The 20,167-nt window shown below is 41.7% G+C and overlaps 1 protein-coding gene across 3 annotated transcripts in view; it reads right to left on the bottom strand.

The window, feature by feature from the left end:
* The window catches only part of MIB1 (MIB E3 ubiquitin protein ligase 1), a 77,771-nt gene extending 68,358 nt beyond the window's left edge, over nt 1–9,413 (bottom strand). For all 3 annotated transcript variants that reach the window (XM_005490714.4, XM_005490715.4, XM_014269625.3), the window contains exon 1: nt 8,890–9,413. In XM_005490714.4, coding sequence (XP_005490771.1) covers nt 8,890–9,118 — 229 coding nt within the window. In that variant the 5' untranslated portion in view covers nt 9,119–9,413. The remainder of the gene's footprint in view (nt 1–8,889) is intronic.
* Between the last annotated feature and the right edge of the window lie 10,754 nt (nt 9,414–20,167).

Here is a 20,167-nt window from a genome sequence, read left to right as displayed (position 1 = left end):
CAGTCACAGAGTTTCCATCCACCCATTCTAAATACAGGGAACAGCCACAAGTTTATTAAAAAAAAAAATCAAATTTTGCTGTTTGGAAAAATCTGAGCAATAGAAGAGAGAAGCACTAGCATTCAGTCTGTTGCACTAGACAGAAATGAGCACTAAGAAGCTAGAGTAACACAGAATTTTCCCAATCACTTCCCCTTAAAAAAATCCGAGATCAATTTGAAACTAAGTGAGGAAAAAGAATGGATTTTGCCTCCTCCAGGAGGGATGCTTTCAGAAATGAATGCCAAATTCACTATAAAGCTATTAGTCACTTATGCCCAACAGCTGAGCCATCTGTAGCAAAGAAAAGTCAACAGTTGGAAAGGCAAAACTGAAGGAAATGCCTTCTTGTTTGATCATTTCACAGAAAAACGTAATAGCTGAGGTTGGAAGCAACATTTGGAAATTGTCTTTTCCAATAAATACTGCTCAAAGCAGGGTAAACTAGAGCTGGCTGCCCAGGACCATATCCATTCAAGGTTTTGAGCACCACTAAGAACATACTCCCCAACACAGCATATGCAACCATCCCTAGAAAACAACTGTTTCCTCTGTTTCAGTGGAAATTCCTGTATTTCAATTTGTGCCCATTGTCTCTTGCCTTGTCATGCGGCACCACTGCAAAGAGCCTGGCTCCATCCTCTTTACAACATTCATCAGGCATTTATATACACTCTTAAGATCTCCCTGAGCCTCCTCTTCTCCAGACTAAGCACCACCAGATCCCTCATTCTCATCCTGTACCAGACACCCTTAAGATTCTTTGCGACACACTTGCGGCGCCTCACTTGAATCTCAGTATGACTACGTCCCTCTTGCTCTGGAGATTGTACTGAAGCATTTTACTATTCTTCTGGTTTCCAAGCTGAAGTCCTCAAGAGTGGATGCACTAAAAGCACTGAGATATCTTGTTCGTGTTTTTGTCACCTTGTTTAAAAAGACTAACTAGTGACAGTGCTTGGGGTTGAGAGGTAGTATTTGTTTTGGTGTTATTTCTAACTGATTGCTGAATTTGTATTTCACATACAAACAGAAGTTACACATCTCTTGATTATATTCTTTTTTAATGCCTGCTGAACTTTTGGGAAGGCATTTGGCCAAGAAATACATTTCTTCTGGATGTGAAGGAACTAAGGAATTGGGTGCTGTAGGATTCTTCCACTTGACCAAACAGCAGGAAGAAACAGCAAAAGAGCAGTATAATCAGGAATCATGTGATATAGAATAGGTCATTTCACTGTAAACTTAAATAAAAACTAAACACTTCTTGACAGTGAGGCAAAAGCAGCTATGCAAAACTCAGCAAAATTTGCTTAGGAAAGATCAAAAAAAATAAATCGTACAAAGATATTTGACTCAAGTCATTTTACTGACCACAGTGTCTGGGACTTAAAAAAAGAACAGTGCAAGTCTGTACTTGAAGTATCTGATCTAAAGGGATGTTTCTGTATCTCACAGATCCCTAACCACCATCCTGATAGATATGGCCTTTCTTCATCCATTCCCTGACACATGATTCCAGCAGCAACACCCACTTCAGCACATGCCTCACCTGACCACGCTGCTCCATTCTTTCCATTATGTGAGCAGAAGGTTTTTGCAGAGCTGGGATGCAAACTGCACCAAGAAACACACCAGGCTGGAAAACAGCCAGGAGTTAAAATATTCAGCTGAACTGGTTTCCCAATCCCATTCTTTGAGGTTCTGCACAACACTACTGCCATGAGAAACAAAGAATTGCAGGGCAGGAGCAGGCAAGTAATCCTGCTACAGAATGTCTAACCACTGCACCAAAGATCTGGAGGAAGATGCAGATTTGTGTGCTTCTGGTCACAGTGTGAAGTTCAAGAGACCTTGAACTTCATCTGCTAAAAAAAAGGGTAAAACAAGGTGCTACCACTGATCACATAGTGTGACACTAAACACTTATTCATGGTCATAATACAAACAAAATTATTTAGATCAAAAATTCTTCCAATCTTCTTTAACACGTATTTAAGTTCAACTAGATATTATAGGTATACAAGAGTAGTAGGCTGACCTTGCCTGGCTGTCAGGTGTCCCCCCAGTCACTCTCACTCTCACTCTCCCTTCTCAACAGGACAAAGAGTGAAAACAAAATGAAAAAGCTTAGGTCAAGCTAAAAGTGAAACTATTTACCAATCATCAACACAGGCAAAAGAGATTTGACTTGGAGAAAATTTATAGCTAACTAAAAAAAAAAGAGGATGGTGAGGAAAACAAAAACTAAAACACCTTCTGCCAATACTTCACCGTCTTTGCAGAAACAACAGCATTCCTTTGTTCCAAATGCCTCTATCTCCCTGCTTCTTCCCAGTATATTAAAACTACATAATCTTTTGGTTGGAAAAGGCCCTGAAGACCACAAAGTCCAGCCATTAACTTAACACCACCATGATCACCACAAACCACATCCCTAAGCACCATACCTACACATCTTCTAAACACTTGCAGGGATGGTTATTCAACCACTCCTCTGGGCAGCCTGCTCCAGTGCCTGACAACCCTTTTGGTGCAGATGGGGAACAGAGGTCAGTCCATAGCAGCTCCTCACACTTTTCCCCTGCCCCATCACGGGTTCCCTCCACAAGTTTTATTCCTTCAGGAAAACTCTTTGAGCATGGGCTCCCCCATGTGCTGCAGTGAGGGTCCCTGCTCCACTGTGGCCCTCCCTGGGTGGCACGAGGACAACCCGCATCCCTGAGGTGTCCATCGGCTGGCTAACCATCCACACACCAAAACTCAGCACTGAGGATCTGACAGTGCCACTACAGATACTCAGGGGGAAGGAACGACACATTATGTCCACAGTTTCATGTTGTAGTGTGTTTTAAGTTTCTTAGTTTGCTCCCCCATTTTATGTACTGTACCCTCCTTTGTTCATTGTAAATGGTTCCTCTCTCCCCAGTTTTTCCCGCCACTGCCTCCTTGTCAGTTAAGTTGCTTAGTTACCGTGCTATTTTTAGTTGCTAATGTTACAGTTTGTATGACCGCTCCTCCCTCATCCCACCTTATAAGTAGATGTTATCTCCTCCCTGGGCACAGTCAATCACTCCCCACTCCTCCCAGGTTTCGAGAACCTTCTCCTCTCTGGGGGTTGTGGTTGGCTGTGGTCCCGGGGCCCCTCCTTTACTTTGTATTCGTTGGTCTCCGGTGTATGTCAGTTATGTTCAGTACCTCCCTTTAAGTTTCCCCATTGGATAGCTGGGCTCCCTCCTCTCTCCTCCCCTTCCCTATAAAACCTCGTCGCTCCCCCTGTTCGGGGCCATTTTGCTGGTTGGTGCCCCTCCTTGTTGGTGCCTCCGGATCACCTAATAAACCGACTGTTCACCCCCAGCAAGTGGTCACCTCCTTTATCGTCTCGCGTGCGCAACTCCGAGCTCTTCCACCAGCCCAGCCTGAGGCCAGGACGCCGAAGGGGGCTGGCTTCCTATGCGCAGGGGCGTTGGCCTTCTCACCCCTCGAGCTAGCCGGATCTAGGGCCGCGTACGCCCTCGCGCAGTTTCACACTAGCTTGGTTCTACCCCAGTGGACTGAAGGCTCATCAGCACTGACATAATTTCAATTTACTTTTACCAAAAAGCAAAGCAGTTTAAGCACTCCCAAACCATCCATGACGTAAATCAAAGCATAGTACATAAGTCATAAGAACAACCAGGAGACTGCACCAAGTGTAGGCTCTGGACCCAAACTAAAGTCCTGACCCAAAAGCAAAATCTGCCACATAAACTCTTCCCCTCTTCAAGGCTGTTTAAGAAAGCTTGAGAAACACAAATGTTACAAAGTTTATATTAGGAAAGAAAGCCTTCATTACATTACTAGAATGAATTGAAGCACCATAAAAACTTCAAAGTTCAAACAGCAGCCTACAGCTGACCAGCTGTACACCAAGAGCACTTTAGCTCTCTAAACTGAGATCATGAAAACAATTAACCTTCTAAATATTCTTCAAGATTTTCTACTTCAAAATGAAACAGGTTTTGCATCATACACACTTTAAAAAACAAAACAAACCAGGTAATGAGAATGGTACTTTCACCATGCCTAATTACTTTCAAATAACTGCTGTTTCCTTATGTCCCTTCACCTTTAGTACACCATAAAATCCAATATTCCTGATGCCCACTTGTCATCAATGCTTTCTACTATTTGAATTTCAGGTTAGTTTTCTACCTTAATGCCCTACCTTAATTTCACTTTTCTCATCTCTTCCCAAATCCTCCCTGGATTACCTAGTCCACCATTCCTCTGTCACCACTCATTTACACATCAATTTCACAGCCCTTCACAAGTTTTTGAAGCCCATACTCACTCTTACAGATGTGAAAGGAAATAAAAGCAGTGTTGCTCAAATTGCTATTTGAGTTTGTTACAAATAGGTTTTTTGTACTGAAGATAATTAGATGGCAATATACAGCTGCCCAATAAAAGGATTTTAACAGTAAAGTTAGATGTACAAGGGGTATCCACATTCACTCACTGTTAAACAGAAGACACCAGTAGAGATTTCACCTCTCAGACGAAACAAAATCTGGTCTCCAATGAAGTCATTACTCTCCACAGAACTGTAATGAACTAAAGTCCCTTCATACCATAATGACAATACCACCATCAGGTAAGGGATACCATAAACAACTTTAAAATTATTTATATACACCCCAATTTAAAAAGCAGTAACAATGTTTTGTCCTTCCTATTCCTTCACCCCAGACCAGTTTTACATTAGGGCCAGACTTCAGGTAAATTAAAAACAAAAAATTCTTAAGAGATAACCAGTTAGATTCTGATAAACTGCATGAAAACTCCAATGAGTGTTCCCACAAAAATAACTCCTCTACTAAATACACCATCTGGAAGTAGCCAGCTGACCAATTATTATTACAGATACAAAATGCCAGACTTGCTAAAGCATGTGTTCTATCTGGTAAGGGAATCACAAGATACACAGGAAGGGAGAGGATTATCATGTAGGAGACATGGGGGAAGGGCAGGGAGAACAAAGAACACGTTTATTTAAAAAAAAAACCAGGTCTCCCAAGTACCACTACTCAGGAAGCTATTAATTTTTTTAATTTGTGAAGATATTTCTTCACAAATATCCTGTAGATATTTACAAGTAGCCACTAAAAATCTTGACTAAGACAACTTGCTGTAAATTACATTAGATGTTCTAAAAGCAAGAACAAATAAACAAACACACAGGATAAATCATGGGTGCTCTGTCTTTTAAAATGCTTTGACATTTTTGACTTAATGATCAATTATGCCCCTTTTCAGGTATAAAAACCTATTACACAGAAAGCCACTCATCTCCTGCAGATAACACCCAGATTTTCAGTATTACCAGAATACAGCACATTATGCTTTCCACATTGCACTGATGCACACTCCAGCTGGGCGATAATTCTGTATCAAGGTTTCCATTTCCTGACTCCAGCCCCTCCGCCACCTCCCCTTATTCAAACACAACTTAGTAAATTCTTTCAGCAGGAAAATAATATTGTTACTTTGAACCAACTGTATAAAAAAAGGAAATGAATGACAAATGAATTCTGCTCTATAGAAAGCAAATCTTCAGAAGGAGAATAAACAGAAAAAGTTTCTGTATTGCTCATGGCTATTATGTGAACATAGCCAAATGTGCTCTCTACAAACGCGGTACTTGTCTGGCCTTTAGCTCAGGCAAAAGGCTGCCTTCCTCTCTAAATAAAAAGTTTGGATTTTTAACTTTCTTGCTTCTCTTCAGCAACTCAGAAAACAACTCCTGTTTCTTTTCCAGAACACTGTCAAAAAAGGGGGACACTCAAGACTCATAGATCCTGGCAAAAGTCTACTTCATAGAAAAAACAGGAATTATCTGCAAGTAATTGAACAAGCACACTGCACTACTGATGTATCACATCTGACCACTTTCTCCATTGAGGAGCCAGCTATGCAGGATCTACCTGAAGTGTTACTTCCATGTGAAATTTTGATTCTTTTTAAATCCTTGGTTTACCAATCTCTCTCAAGTGCTCTGTCGCACTTAAAGCAATGTGGGCAATGTAAATATGACCACACCAAAGGGCAGCTAACACAGCAAGCCTGGTAGACACAACCAAAACAACCCCAAACTTTGTATCACAAGTCCCTCATGACCCAGATGACTATATCTGGAGCAAAGAGTTTATAAGACATTCTTCATGTAAATGAGTTTTTATTTTAAGAAGACCATCCTAGAATCTTAATAGCACAAAGGCTATTAAAGTTTTTTAAGATGTCAACATAGTGTCACAATGCTGGTAATAGCCTACAACCACTGAAAGACAAGAACAGTTTATCTTTTAAGTCTATGAAGCATAGTTCTGGCATATACATGCACAAACATTAATCAAACTCAACTTTTTTTTTTTTTTTTAATAGAATGACCTTCAAAAATTACTTTTATAACACTTTAAGTTCCTGATGCACTCCTACTGTTCTTGGCTGCAGAGGCCTCAAAGCAGCAATTCCAGCTGCAAGCACCACTTCTAAGAACTTACCATCAAGACTAGTTTTGAATACATAATAGAAAGAACTCCCAGCAATAACCGATTTTTATTTTTACTATTTTACTTTTATATTTATTTTCCCTATAAACTTACATTGTAATTGTAAATTCATGAACCAGAGAATTTTTTTTCATTTTAAACTATAAGAGCCATGACACACCCTCCGCTAAGTATCACCAAACAAAAAGCCACCCCATGCTTTATAACATTTCCTTGCCCAACATCATCATTAATACTACCACAAGAAATTCCTGTTACCTAATCCCACTTACATTAATGTCCCTAGAGAAGTATCAAACTATATCATCCAAAGTCAGTCACTTACTCTAAACAATGGACAGTCACCACCACGGAGAAAAATCAAATCATTACCAAAAGGTGAAGAAGGAAAGTGACTTAGACAAGACTACAAAGTGAATCAGCAGTAAACAGAGGACTTCAGTCCAAACTGACAGCACTTTAACGCTATTAACTTGGCCCTTTTGTTACAACTACTTTACAGAATTCTACTCTTCCTATCTCCAGGGAATAAAGCCCTCAAAAGTAACTCCCTCTTGCAAAAAGCAACCCTGGGTACCCACACACAACAGTTCCATGAGGATGAGGATGATGTTCACCAGAAACCTCAGGAAGAGAAATACCATTTTGCTAAGCCTGACAACAGCAATGAGTGTGACACAATATACACAGTTTTATCTGAAACAGAACTTAGAATTCTAATACAAAATATAAACAAAAATTAAAATCAGAAGGAATAAAGCAAAAAACGGAAATAAAAACATGACAGTTTTAAAACTGAATATTAAATCTAGGCTTCCAGATAGTTAAGAGGACACCATCTGCTTGCAAATATGTCAGGCAGGGCTAGAACAATGAGCATTCGAGGCTCATATGCAACATTTATGCATATGCTTCAGTTCTAAGCAGAAGCAGTCCCACTGGTTTCTACAGGACATCAAACACAGGTAAAAGTTTCTAAGCATAAACATCTGCAAGACAAGGACTGCCAACTTGAAAGACTCCTCTTTCTTGTTTTAAAGTCCATTGCAAAAGGATTTTCAAAAAAAACATCATCATCATGCCAGCAGAGAGGAAGATACCCAGTCACTGAAAAATTAAATCCATCTCAAAGGGTAACCATGCAATATTTGGGGTCTTTCCTTAGCAAATATTGCATGGTTTTTTGTAATCAGTTAGAATGAATTCCATGATTCTGTCTCCTCAAAAGTATTTTAGCTTTAAGTACTGCTGTAATTCTCCTTGCTGTAACACTACACGTAGCTGGCACAAAGATGGTCTCTCCATCACGTTCTAAATGAAAGACATATTACAAAAGAGTACAGCTCAAGTGCCTCAATAAATCAGTGCAAACACCTCATTACTGAGGCCCTGATCGGCCCAAAAGTCACCTCACAATATTTCTGATAAAACTTAACAATATCTACATCTTTCTGCGTGAGCTTTCACTGTAAAAACAGGTGCTAAAATGAACATTTCCCTGCAGTGTTTGCAACACTAACACTGCCGCATAATGTCAGTGCAGATCAAATTCCATTGTCCAAAATGACAGGATTTAAAGCATAAATATCAAGCGGCTAAGTCATTAAAAGAATCAACTCATGCACTTCTTTTCCTCCCAGTACCTTTACTATTTTACAGCAGCTCTGGCAATACAGATAAAAGGCAACGTGCAGATTACAGGCACAAATCCACAGTACTTCAATCACTTAGTGTAACCTTTACAAAAAAGGCAGTACACATCTCTTCTGCAATTATCCCTATACTTTACTCAAGGATGACTGCCAGTATTTTACAAAACTGCTCCGAAATAGAAATTCAAGAACTGGGGATCGGAGCGTGAAAGCAAACCCAAACCTTGATGTATCACCCTCTCTCCGCCTCCTCCCCAGCCCAACAGGAGCCTGCTGTCTGTGGCAGATCACTTTTGCTTTGTTTCCAATTTAGCATTCCCGGGACAACTTCTGTCCCCGCGGCCCCGCGCGGTAGATCGTCCCAAGTTTCCGTGTACACACACACACACAGAGACACACGGACGCGCACACACAGACACACGGACGCGCACATACAGACACCCGGACGCGCACACACAGACACCCACGCCCGGGGAAGGGGAGGGTGCAGACTCCCCCCCGCCCAAACCCAAGGCAAAGTCGAACCTCTAAAAGGGGAAGAAGGCAGGGCGCAATCCGCTCCCCAGGACGGGACCCCGAGCACCCCGGGTGCTGCCCCCCGACCCAGCGCCCTGGGGGCGGAGGTGCCTCCATTCCCCGCCGCTCACCGGTGGGCGCGCTGTCCAGGATGCGGAGGTCGTAGGCCCCGGAGCAGCGGTAGTTGGCGGCGGTGCCGTTGTCCCACACCACGACCACCTCCTCGGGGCTCTCGAAGCTGCGCACGGTGCCCACATGGCCCTCGCCGCCATCCTGCTTCCCCCACTTCCAGTCCGGGCCGCGGACCACCCGGGCCCCGACTCCTTCCACCATCACCCGGTTGTTCCGCGAGCTGCTCATCCCGGCGGTGGAGCCCTGGGGCGGATGGAAGGGGCGCGCAGCCCGCAGGCGGCGGAGGGGGACCCCGATGGGGGCGGCTACCTCGGGCGCCGGGCGGGAATCTCCGTCCGGCTCTTCTCCTTGCTTGCTTGCTTGCTCGCTCGCTTCTTGCTCGCTCGCTCCCCTCCTCCCTTCCTTCCTCGCTCCCTACGCGCCCATTCCCCGGCCCCAGCGGCGTCCCCCGCCCGCTTCCACCGCCGGCCCCGCTCCCGCCGCTACATCCGGGACCTGCGGCCGCGACGGCGCCGGCTCCAGGGAGACCGGCGCGCCCGCCCCCGCCCCGCTGTGCTGCGCATGCGCGGGCGCTGCGGCGGCGGGCGCGTCGTTCGGGCGCCCCCTGCGGAGCCGCGGCGGGTACTGCCGCGCTGGCCCTGCCCCGGCCCGGCCCCGGGGCTGTGCCCGAGGGAAGGGCCGGGAGCCGAGGAGCCAACCGGGGCTGCTCATCCCTGCCGGGAGGGCTGCCGGAGGCTTCACCAGGTCCCCAGCCCGGCCACTCCTTCTGGAATCGCGGCGTCCTGCCGCCGAGGGCTGTGGCGCCGCCCCGCCCGGCCCTGAGGTGATGGTGCGGTGGCTGAATCGGCCGCCTCCTGCTCCATGCACAAGGTGCTCCTATCGCCTATGCTTCCGTGGCAGAGGGATTGTCAATTCAATTGTATCAACTAAGTCATGAGCCATCTACCTTGGGTAAACCATAGAATTATTGAATGGTTTTGGATTGAAAAGGTCTTTGATGGTCATCTGGTTCCAACACTCCTGCCATGGGCAGGGACACCTTCCAATAGAGCTGGTTACTCAAATCGCCATCCAATGCAACCTTGAACATTTCCAATGATGGGACATTTTATGCATCTACAATTCTATGATTCTAAACCTTGTGTACTGGTTTTCTCATTTTCGATTCACTTTTGTGACCTCACATCCCAAACTGTGGATGCGAGGCTTGTGTGCTACCGAGGTGAGGTTGGTGGGGCCATACTTTGGTACCCAGGAGCATTTTAAGCTGGTGTTCGGGTGCTCCAGTCTGCCAAGGGAGGAATCAGTACCTCCACCTGCCCTTCCCACCTCGGAGGATCCTTCACAGGGAATGTATCTGCTCAAACTTTGAGCCTATACCTGCAATGCAATTCTTTATTAATTACCCTCTTTTTTAGCACTCTCATGACACTCAAGGATTTCCTTTAATGCCACACAACCTTGCTAATCTTTTATAGAATATAATTCTTCGCTTCAAAAATGGTCCTCGATTACTTTTGTCTCACCTTTTTTATAATGTCACCTTTTTAAAAGCACCTAACCTAAAAGACAGACAAGTCTGAAACAGACAAAAGAAAACTGTTTCTTAGTCAACAGGGATATGGCTGAAAAAAGGCAGCCCAGCTACCTGGTGTTCAGGGTATTTTTACTGTTTCTGTGCTTTCTTCCACCTCTGTGGTTATTAACACAGCTAGAAGAGTCTACGAGGTCAGCTCCTGACTTCTTTTGTGCATTATTTTACAAAAGTTATAACACAGTGGAATATATGAACATGTAACCACCAGGCCACCACATTCCTCACATAATTTATTCCTTCTTAAACTCTGCTAAGGCTGAAGAATGTTACCTCAAACATGATGCTGTGTCCTGACAACAGGTAATCCCAAGCAGTGTCTGATTTCTGCTCGTGCAGTGGAAACCTTGAAGCCCAACAGATACCACACAGTTGCCAGGCAGTGTGGGTTTTATGGCAGATGCTTCTACTTGTACAAAAGCTACCCACAGCTTGTACTAGCTTATTACATTGGTACATGGCAGAATTTTCCAGAAATTCTGGAGGTTTCTTGATGTTTTAAAGGATCTAGCTGGGCTCTTGTGGGGAAAATTTGCCCATCTGCTTCATTCTACTTTTTCATGCTTTGATAGTTATGGACAAGTAAAAATTTCACACATGCCTAAGGATAACCCAGAGCATGTTTTTCTATTACTCTCTGGTACAGTTAGATAAAAAAGGCTTTTTGTAATCAGGAAAGGTATGCCAGAAATAACTAATAAAGTCTGAGATCAGAATTAGTTCTCCTGGAGAGAATCTGAAAATCCCTTACTTTAATTTTTCCACAAAGGCTATATCCTAAATTACAGACCTTAAGAGGATCTGCTGCTGCTGCTGCAGTTCAGCAGCAATGCATGTGGGTAGATATTATCCTGGATCTTCTTCTCTTCCAATCATCCTTCTGACAACTCATGCTCCATCATGGAACACACACATGTAACCCAGTATCTATTGGACTGAATGAGACTGCTCCCTCAATAGCTGACAGGGACTTCTTTACCAGCTCAAAACACAGAGCCTTGTACTACTTTTATTTGAGTGGTAGAAAATAAAGGCTGGATAGACTGGGTTGATGCATTCACACATGCCAATAAGTACATGACTAATTTTTGCACTCTAATCCCCTGCCATTTCTACTCCTATATGGCTACAAAGTTGTGAAAGGTGCAAAATTGTCATTGGCTACATGAACTGGTTTTCCAGAATCCCAAATATTTTATTGTATTATCTCTTTGAATCATACTTTATATTCCGTATTCTGTGCATCTGTTTCACCAACTAGTAAAGAAAAGAAAAGATATTTAGCTCTTAAATATTTTATTTTAATTAGCCTTCAAAATAAGAAGTAAATACTGTTTTCAGATGGAGATTTTAAAAGTTACATCAGGGCACAGAAAAAGAATATAGCTTTGGGGAAAGATTTTCAAGTTAAGTTGGACAGTTTGTGGTTCTGTCTTGATATTTTTCTGGTATCAGTCGCAAGAATATACAACAGCATTAGTGCTAGAATAATAAGCAAGAGAAGTTAATTCTGAGTAAGGACCAGAAAACTATTGGAGACTCACAGTGTCCAAGAAAGGTGTAAATAGAAGAATCAGAATGTAATAGCAAGAGGAAGAAGAGAGCTTTGAGTTTTGAAAAGAAGCTGAACTAAGATAAGAAATAAAACAAGCAAAAGCATAAACAAGATAGAGATTCCATAGGAAGTTGGATCCAATTAATATATTGTGACAAGAAAAGTGTCAGGCACCACATTTTCAGATATGTGTCAGCATTTTCTTTAGAAACTGGGAAACTAGCCACCGTAACACCTTAAGGAAAGAACTCATATTCATTTTTCAGCTGAAAAAACCCTTGTAGGCTTAAGGCCTTTTTTGAGGCAGGAGTTAGCTCCTTAGTCGGCTGGTTGTACACAGAATAAATGCACACAGATTTGTAGTTGTCTCTAACAAGTCTCTGGTCTCTCAATAGAACTGTTTTCTTCTCCTGATGTATGCTGAGAACTTCTCATATCTCCTGAACTTGCATTTGCTCCTTATTGCACAGAACAGCTATTTTACAGGAAAGAAGAGAAAGGAGAAGGAAAGTGAAAGAGGGGAAAGGAGAGGAGAGGAGAGGAGAGGAGAGGAGAGGAGAGGAGAGGAGAGGAGAGGAGAGGAGAGGAGAGGAGAGGAGAGGAGAGGAGAGGAGAGGAGAGGAGAGGAGAGGAGAGGAGAGGAGAGGAGAGGAGAGGAGAGGAGAGGAGAGGAGAGGAGAGGAGAGGAGAGGAGAGGAGAGAGAGAAGAGAAGAGAAGAGAAGAGAAGAGAAGAGAAGAGAAGAGAAGAGAAGAGAAGAGAAGAGAAGAGAAGAGAAGAGAAGAGAAGAGAAGAGAAGAGAAGAGAAGAGAAGAGAAGAGAAGAGAAGAGAAGAGAAGAGAAGAGAAGAGAAGAGAAGAGAAGAGAAGAGAAGAGAAGAGAGAAGAGAGAAGAGAGAAGAGAAGAGAGAAGAGAGAAGAGAGAAGAGAGAAGAGAGAAGAGAGAAGAGAGAAGAGAAGAGAAGAGAAGAGAAGAGAAGAGAAGAGAAGAGAAGAGAAGAGAAGAGAAGAGAATTGAGCCCTGAGGAGCACTGCTGCTGACCAGTAGCCAGCCAGATGTGACCTCATTCACCACAACCACATGAACCCTGTCCTTCAGCCAGTTCTTCACCCAGTGCATTGTGAACCAGCTCATCCCATGTTTGGATAACTTGTCCAAAATGATGATGTGAAGGACAATATCAAAAGCCTTACAAAAATCCAGAAAAACTGCATTCACTATCTTCCCTTCAGCCAATAGTTGTGTGACTGTATCATAACCAAATTGGTTAAACAAGACTGTCCCTTGTGAATCTATGTGCTCACACTGCCTGTAATTTAATCTATCAGTCCTCAGACCGTGGGGGAAAATGCTATCTAAACCATCAGTACTAGATCTGGCAGATAATTTATTTCTTTGCTTTTCAGGTCTACAAAATTACACTTATAACCCTCCTCCAACCTAGGACCAGTAGAAGAATGGGACTCTGGGGTTTTTTCTACTATTCAGACAGGCAGAGCAGTAATGCCTTAAGCTGTTGCATCATGAGCAAGCAAGGCTTATCTGTGAAAGGCTTATTTACAGTGTTGCTGGCCCTATGAGACAGTGCTTGCTTTGAACACCTCAGGTAGTCATGGCAGAGCAGTTGAATCAGAAGCTGGAGGAAGGGAATCCACAGTGCTGTAGGCAAAGTCTCTCTAATTGCAAGGACTTGTTCATATCCATCCAGTGCAGGAGTTTGGATGTGCAATATGAACTAGTGAACAAGTTCTCTTCTGGCTACCCAAAATTATGTATATTGCTGAGTCAGTCCTCCAGCTGGTGGTTATGTTCTTCCTCACCACTTTCTGCCATATTGGAGCAATCCAGTAAGGGGCCAAGAGAGAAGACCTCTGGTTTGTGCAGAATTCAGTGCTGTGCATACCCTGTAGCCTCCTTGGTTTTGTTGGAAAGCAAACACATTTGTAAGAGTGACTTTCTGTAAGAGCAGCTGCCACCTTTCTGAAGGGTAGGGCAACTCTCAGGACAACTCTCACAGAGTCACAGGAAACAGGACTTTGGAGAACATCCAGCCCATGCTCCTGCCCATCAAAGCCATAGAGAAAGCTGCTTGTCCAAACTCTGCCTGGCTGCCTTTCAGATCTGCAAAATGTCATGCTCCAGCAGGAAATTCAATATAAGTATTTGCCTGGATTGAAGAGAGGCTTTGATTGAAGTTTTTGTGGACTGTCTTGTTTGATTAAAGCTGAACTTGCAGTGTAGTATCTGGAACACATAATGGAAACAGACCACAGAAAGGGAACTGTGCTATCTGGAACACAGAAAAGGGACTGTGCCTTTTGCAGGAAAGAATTCTATAGGAATGTCCTATAGGAAAGTCTTGCTTTTATACATTTCAGAAGAAAAAAAAATCTCAACTTCTTGGAAAGATATTTTTTAACTTGTAGAGTTGCGAGGTTTCATTTACTATCTTGCACAAATCCTGAGTTCTTAGAACTTGTCATATGAAGGATATATATGTAAATAGCTGCCTATGAGTTGAGAAAGAACATCTAGTTTGGATACAATGAGCAGATGGCAGTTTTCTTTTTAAATTACAGAGATAGAGTTTATTACTCTATACTGATCTGAGGCAAAAATTCTGCTTCTTTAGTTCAAGGCTATTTTAGAATATTTTAGAATAAGCATGATTTTTTAGTCCTCCTCCTGAAAACTGACAGAATTCTAGATTTTAATTTTCTGGTTTTGCCCAAAAGGGATTTTATACCACAGTTCTTTCCTGTGAACTAAAGTACTAGGAAAAAAATGTGGGAAAAGGAAGCAACTGTCTTGCTTTTATTGAAGTTATCTATTCTTCGTATAACTAACTCGAGTAACTGAGGAAGACAGACAGAAATATTGGCAAATAAAAAAATACTGTCTTACTGAAAAAAAGATTGCCTCAAAAGTTTTTTTTTTGTTGGGTTTTTTTTTTTTTTTTGTAATGAAAAGTATGTAGCCCCACTCCACAGAAACTTCTGGTCTGATAAACATGCCACTTCTTTAAGTGCAAATGTACATAATGTATATTTTCTGGAACCCGAAGTACCGGTTGGGAACTGCAGGGCATATCCTGCTTTTCCGTGGTTTAGCGTTAAAAACAACCCTGATTCCGCAGCCTCTGCTGCCATCGCGTGGCCGTGAACCATTTCTCATTAGCGCTAAAACTCGCCCGTCGTCTGCCCTTGTCGCACTCTTATTTCCTCTGCTTTATTTACCAGGATCATTACCCCGGCACAATCCAATTTTCTTCCTCAATTTTCAGAAATGTCATGAATAATTGGCATTGCTTTTTTTTCCTAGTCTCTGCAGATTAAAATATTTTTAATGTCAGGCAGTGAGCAAGTTGTCATGCACCAGAGCAAATTGCTTCAGTGGGTTTGGTTTTCACTATGCTAGTGGCATCCTCTATGAAACTGTTAATTAGAACAGATGTATTAATCCACAATGTCTATGACACTGGATTTCTTTTTCTAATGAGTTTTATCTCCTTTTCTAGAAAAGAAAACCAGCTTAGCAGAGAACAGAATAAAAGACATAATTTCATTTTCCTGCTGTGAAAGAGAAGCACTCCTATGGAGATCTGCTAAAAAAGAATGTTTGGGTTTTTTTTGTTTGTTTTTTTTGTTTGTTTGTTTGGTTGGTTTGTTTTTTGGTTTTTTTTTAAATGAAGGTAAAAGCCTCAACATGTTGAAAGTGTTTTAGGGTAATAATAATAATGAGCATCCTGGAATCTTCTCTTTTGGTTAAGGTTTTACGCTTTACTGTGCTGAACTCTTTTGAGTGGAGAGAAAACAAGAAACCTATGCAGTTAATCCTGGAAGTTTTAAATATCCAAAAATAAAATAAAATAAAATAATATACAATTATGTAGCAATCTAGGGCATACACACTACAATACCACATACTGATGTTTGCACATCTATATAAATTCTACTTTAGCTCACCTTAAAGGATTCAAAAACGTATACTTACCTGATATTTCCAATGGTTTAGCCAAATATTGTTGTTTAATTTATAAATGATTTTTAAATTAGGTGATGCATTGCAAGGAGGGATTAATTTCTTCCTGGTATTACATTTCCTGATTGCAAAGATTGTAAAGAAAGTACTTATTTGAAATTCTAAGATGTAATCAGAACCAGCTAGGTCATATTTTTAGACTGATAGGAAAATAAACCATCTCCACATGTCATCAAGATATTTTAAGGATGTTCCTACTTTATGTGCATGATAATTTTTGTTGCAATCAATGGGGCCAATCATGTGCATAGAGTGTCCTGTGTCAAGTACAGGATAGTCTTGTACTACAAAGGTATTCAATATGCACTAAGTAATGCCTGAAAGATGACTTCAGTACCAAAAAATACCTCTCTTTAATTTTAACAGTCCTCCAAAATAGTAACAAACATTGAACAACTCAAGCAGAATCCAAATTTTCTATGTTTTGTCATAAGAAAATTGTTCCAGTCACAACATTATGCAATCCTAAATTCTAAGAAGTAATGTTTGCAGTACACTGTGACAGACTTGTTGAAATCTGCATTTATCTAAAACATGGCTAGAAATTTTTTAAAAATTAAAAATTACACTTGCATACAATTCTTAGAAATAATCTTCACTCTTAACAAGCTAAAGAAAATCTAAGAAATTGCCTAAAGGAAGAAGATTCATTGAGCTTATTTCTGACTCCACTGAATTCAGCTGGTGCCATAGTGCTGATGTACATAGAAAAAGAGTTTACCAAATGTATAAGGAAGTCACTTCATTTTGGAGGAAGGTGTTACATGATTATAAAACATTCTAAGATATTTTGGGTTTTTTGTGTGAAATGCAACTATTTATCCTTTTGTTATAATCACTTCTTCGAAGTGATTATGAAGGAATGAAAACAGGTAAATAAAACTGAGAAGGCTTTACTGCAATAAATCTTCCTTGAAGACAGGAAGAAATTTCATGTGGATTCAACATCCAGTTCTACTGTGCTCTTTCAAAAATTCTCTAAGTTCTGTAGCAGCTTCTGTTAATATTTTTAATGAAAAAAATTGATAGGACAAATGTCCTCAATATAATTGCTCACTTTCAATGGTCCTCTATTAACCATGATTTTGTATTTAGCAGTTTGCCAGCTGTAGTCAAAGGCAGGGAGCTGAGTTCATGCAAATCAGATCCTGCAAGAGTCATCCCAAGGGAGACAAATATTGAGCGGTCTTCCTGTTGCAGCAGCTGTTGAAGGTATCTTCAGTCGCCCAAACAGAGAGTAAAACAATACCTGCTATGCCTGATGAATTGAAATATATTTAATAATAGATTTATTATTGAGGGAAACATAGTTAAGGGAAGAAGATAAATTATAATAGATAAGAAGATAAATATAATAGAATTATAATAGAATTATAATAGAATTATAATAGAATGGTCTGGGTTGGAAGGGACCATAAATATAATCTAGTTCCAACCCCCCCATAGGCTGGGACACCTTCCACTAGACCAGGTTGCTCAAAGCCTCACCCACCCTGGCCTTGAATACCTCCAGAGAGGGCACATCCACAACTTCTCTGAAATCTCTGCATCTTCCCTCATCCAGTTTAAAACCATTCTCCCTTGTCCTACCACTACAAGCCCTTGTAAAAAGTCCTTCTCCAGCTCTGTTGTAGCCCTCCATTAAGTACTCAAAGGCTGCTTTAGTGTCCCCAGGGCCTTCTCTTCTGCAGGATGAACAACTCCTGTTCTCTCAGTCTGTCTTTAAAGGTCTTCCATGCCTCTGATCATTTTTGTGGCCCTCTAACAGATCCACATCTTCCGTGTGCTGAGGACTCCAGAGGTGGATGCAACACTCCAGGTGGGTTCTCACAAGGAAAAATTAGAGGGGGAGAATCACCTCCCTTCCCTGCTGACTCTTTTGATACTGTCCAGGATGCTGTTTGGCCTTCTGGGCTGCAAGCAATTTCCAGGTCAAGTTGAGTTTCTCATCCACCAACATGTCCCAAATAAGTTCTTTTTGAATCCTTTCTTCCTTCCAATTTTACCATCATGAAGGGCTGAGAAATACTCCTTGATGGAGTGAAGAAAAGAACCATGGAAGAAAAATAAATGGATGCATGGGAATATGAAGATAATAGTAGAAGTAGCAAAGCTTAAGAAAGGGACAACAGAAGCAGCCCTTCCTAATGCCACAATCATTGATTTTTGCATGAGCACCGAGAGTACAAACACAAACACAGCCTGGCTTTTTCCATCTGAAATTTGAAGAGCCTCCAACACAGAGCATTTTCACTGACTTCATTCATATTTTAAGGAAAGACAAATAAATAATATGCATGAGGAAGTCTTGAGAAATGCTGAATTGAATTTTTCAAATGCACGTTTTTTCTCCCATTCCCTTGCTGATAATAAATATCACCAACACTGGATGCCTTTTCTTTAATGGAAAAAAAAAAAAACTTTTCAAATGTTTTATGCATGGACTTTGCACTTTTTAAGTATCCCAAGATAGTTTATGCTGACACAAAGGTATTTATCCCATTTTGTTAGATGAATACTAAAGTTAAACAAACAGTAAAAGAATATAATCAAACAGAACCTTGAATTTAGAGCTCTGAGGTTAAAAGTCACTTTGCCCCTCCTCAGAGGTACTGCACTGAAATCCATTCCAGAGAACTGCAGTGGGGCCAACTTGCAACTGTCCATTGGAATGTCAGTAAGAACATAATGATTCTGCCCCAAACCCCAGATGATCATAGAACCGCCTCCCTAAACAAAAGATAACATAAACATAGTGCAGACTTCTAGTGATAAAAGCAAATCAGACTGTGACTCTTCAATTGCTTCTGTCAATTATTATCTATTGCTTAAGCAAGATAAATTGGGAGACAATATGAAAGAACAGTCCTGTGCCCTTTCATTTCTGCTTAATCTATAATCCATTAGTACTGGGTTGAGGCAATCGTTTTATGAAGCACTTGGAAAGAAGAGAGCATATTGCAAACAGGAACTCTCTCTGGGAACACGGACTCTCCTTCTCTGAAAAAGAAAAATGCAGTAAGCGTTCAAAACACTGTAGGGACCACCTTGTTTTTGCACACATGCACAATTTGCAATGACTCAATCACTTGGAAGTGGTTGTAGTATGAGCATAATACAGCCTTTTCTTTATCAGCTCTGCAAAATGCATTGTAGGCCAAAGTACAACCTTTTAAAGACTTAGAAAGCCCAACACCAGAACCGGAGGATCTGATGGGAATTGCTTGAAGCAGAAGGAAGTTATTAACATTTCTGCTGTTGTCAACGTAGCAACATGTTTACACGGTAAAAAACCCAAACCCCTCAGCCCTTCTCAGTACATGTCATTTGTTTCAGTTTGCCAGCAGCATGTCACATATGCCTGACCTTATTGATATTCCCATGAGTAACCGACACAGGGTAGGTGGAAGTCCAAGACCAGATAAACGTCATCAACCTTTGTGTCTGGATGTTTTTTCAGACATTCAATCTCTCCTGATTGTTGATCAAATCATTAAACTGCTGGATTTGTATGACTCAAAGGCTTTCTCTAACCAGAAACAGCCACACCTTCCACTTTTCAGTCAAATGAGTGGATATGCATTTAGAAGCCTTCTAGACCCAAGGACACAGGCTGTGCCCTCTTCTTTCTCAGACATTTGGGATTTTTCTTTTCTCTAGATTTTGGGTGACTCAAGGATTCTTGAGCTTAATGAGGATAGGGCTCAGATACAGAACAGTCTGCTGCAAGCAAAACTAGTTCCCCCTTCAGATGTAGCAGGTTCCTCTGCAACCTAAAATCTAGCTGTCAGTTCAGCCACATTATTGTCTCTGAAGATTCCTAAGTTCACACTGCAGATGAAGCCTACATGTTCTCAAACTGAGCTATCTACACCAGCTCTCCCAGTAGAGTGTCCCTTCATGATAAATCCTTTTATCCGGGGTGTACAGCACACACTCCCAGCAAGTCAGGACCAAAACCTGGGTATGGTTATTCTCCATCAGCAGAGGAAGGGCAGCATTGATGACAGCAGTTTTCCACCCATTCGATTTCCTGTTTCTGTAACAGATCTGGGGAAAAAACCCAAACCCCAGACCACCCCTGCCTC

The sequence above is a fragment of the Zonotrichia albicollis genome, chromosome 1 (genome assembly GCF_047830755.1).
Source record: "Zonotrichia albicollis isolate bZonAlb1 chromosome 1, bZonAlb1.hap1, whole genome shotgun sequence".
NCBI classification, from domain to species: Eukaryota; Metazoa; Chordata; class Aves; order Passeriformes; family Passerellidae; genus Zonotrichia; species Zonotrichia albicollis.
The sequence above is the reverse complement of the archived record's forward strand: the minus strand, read 5'-3'. Positions and strand labels throughout refer to the sequence as shown.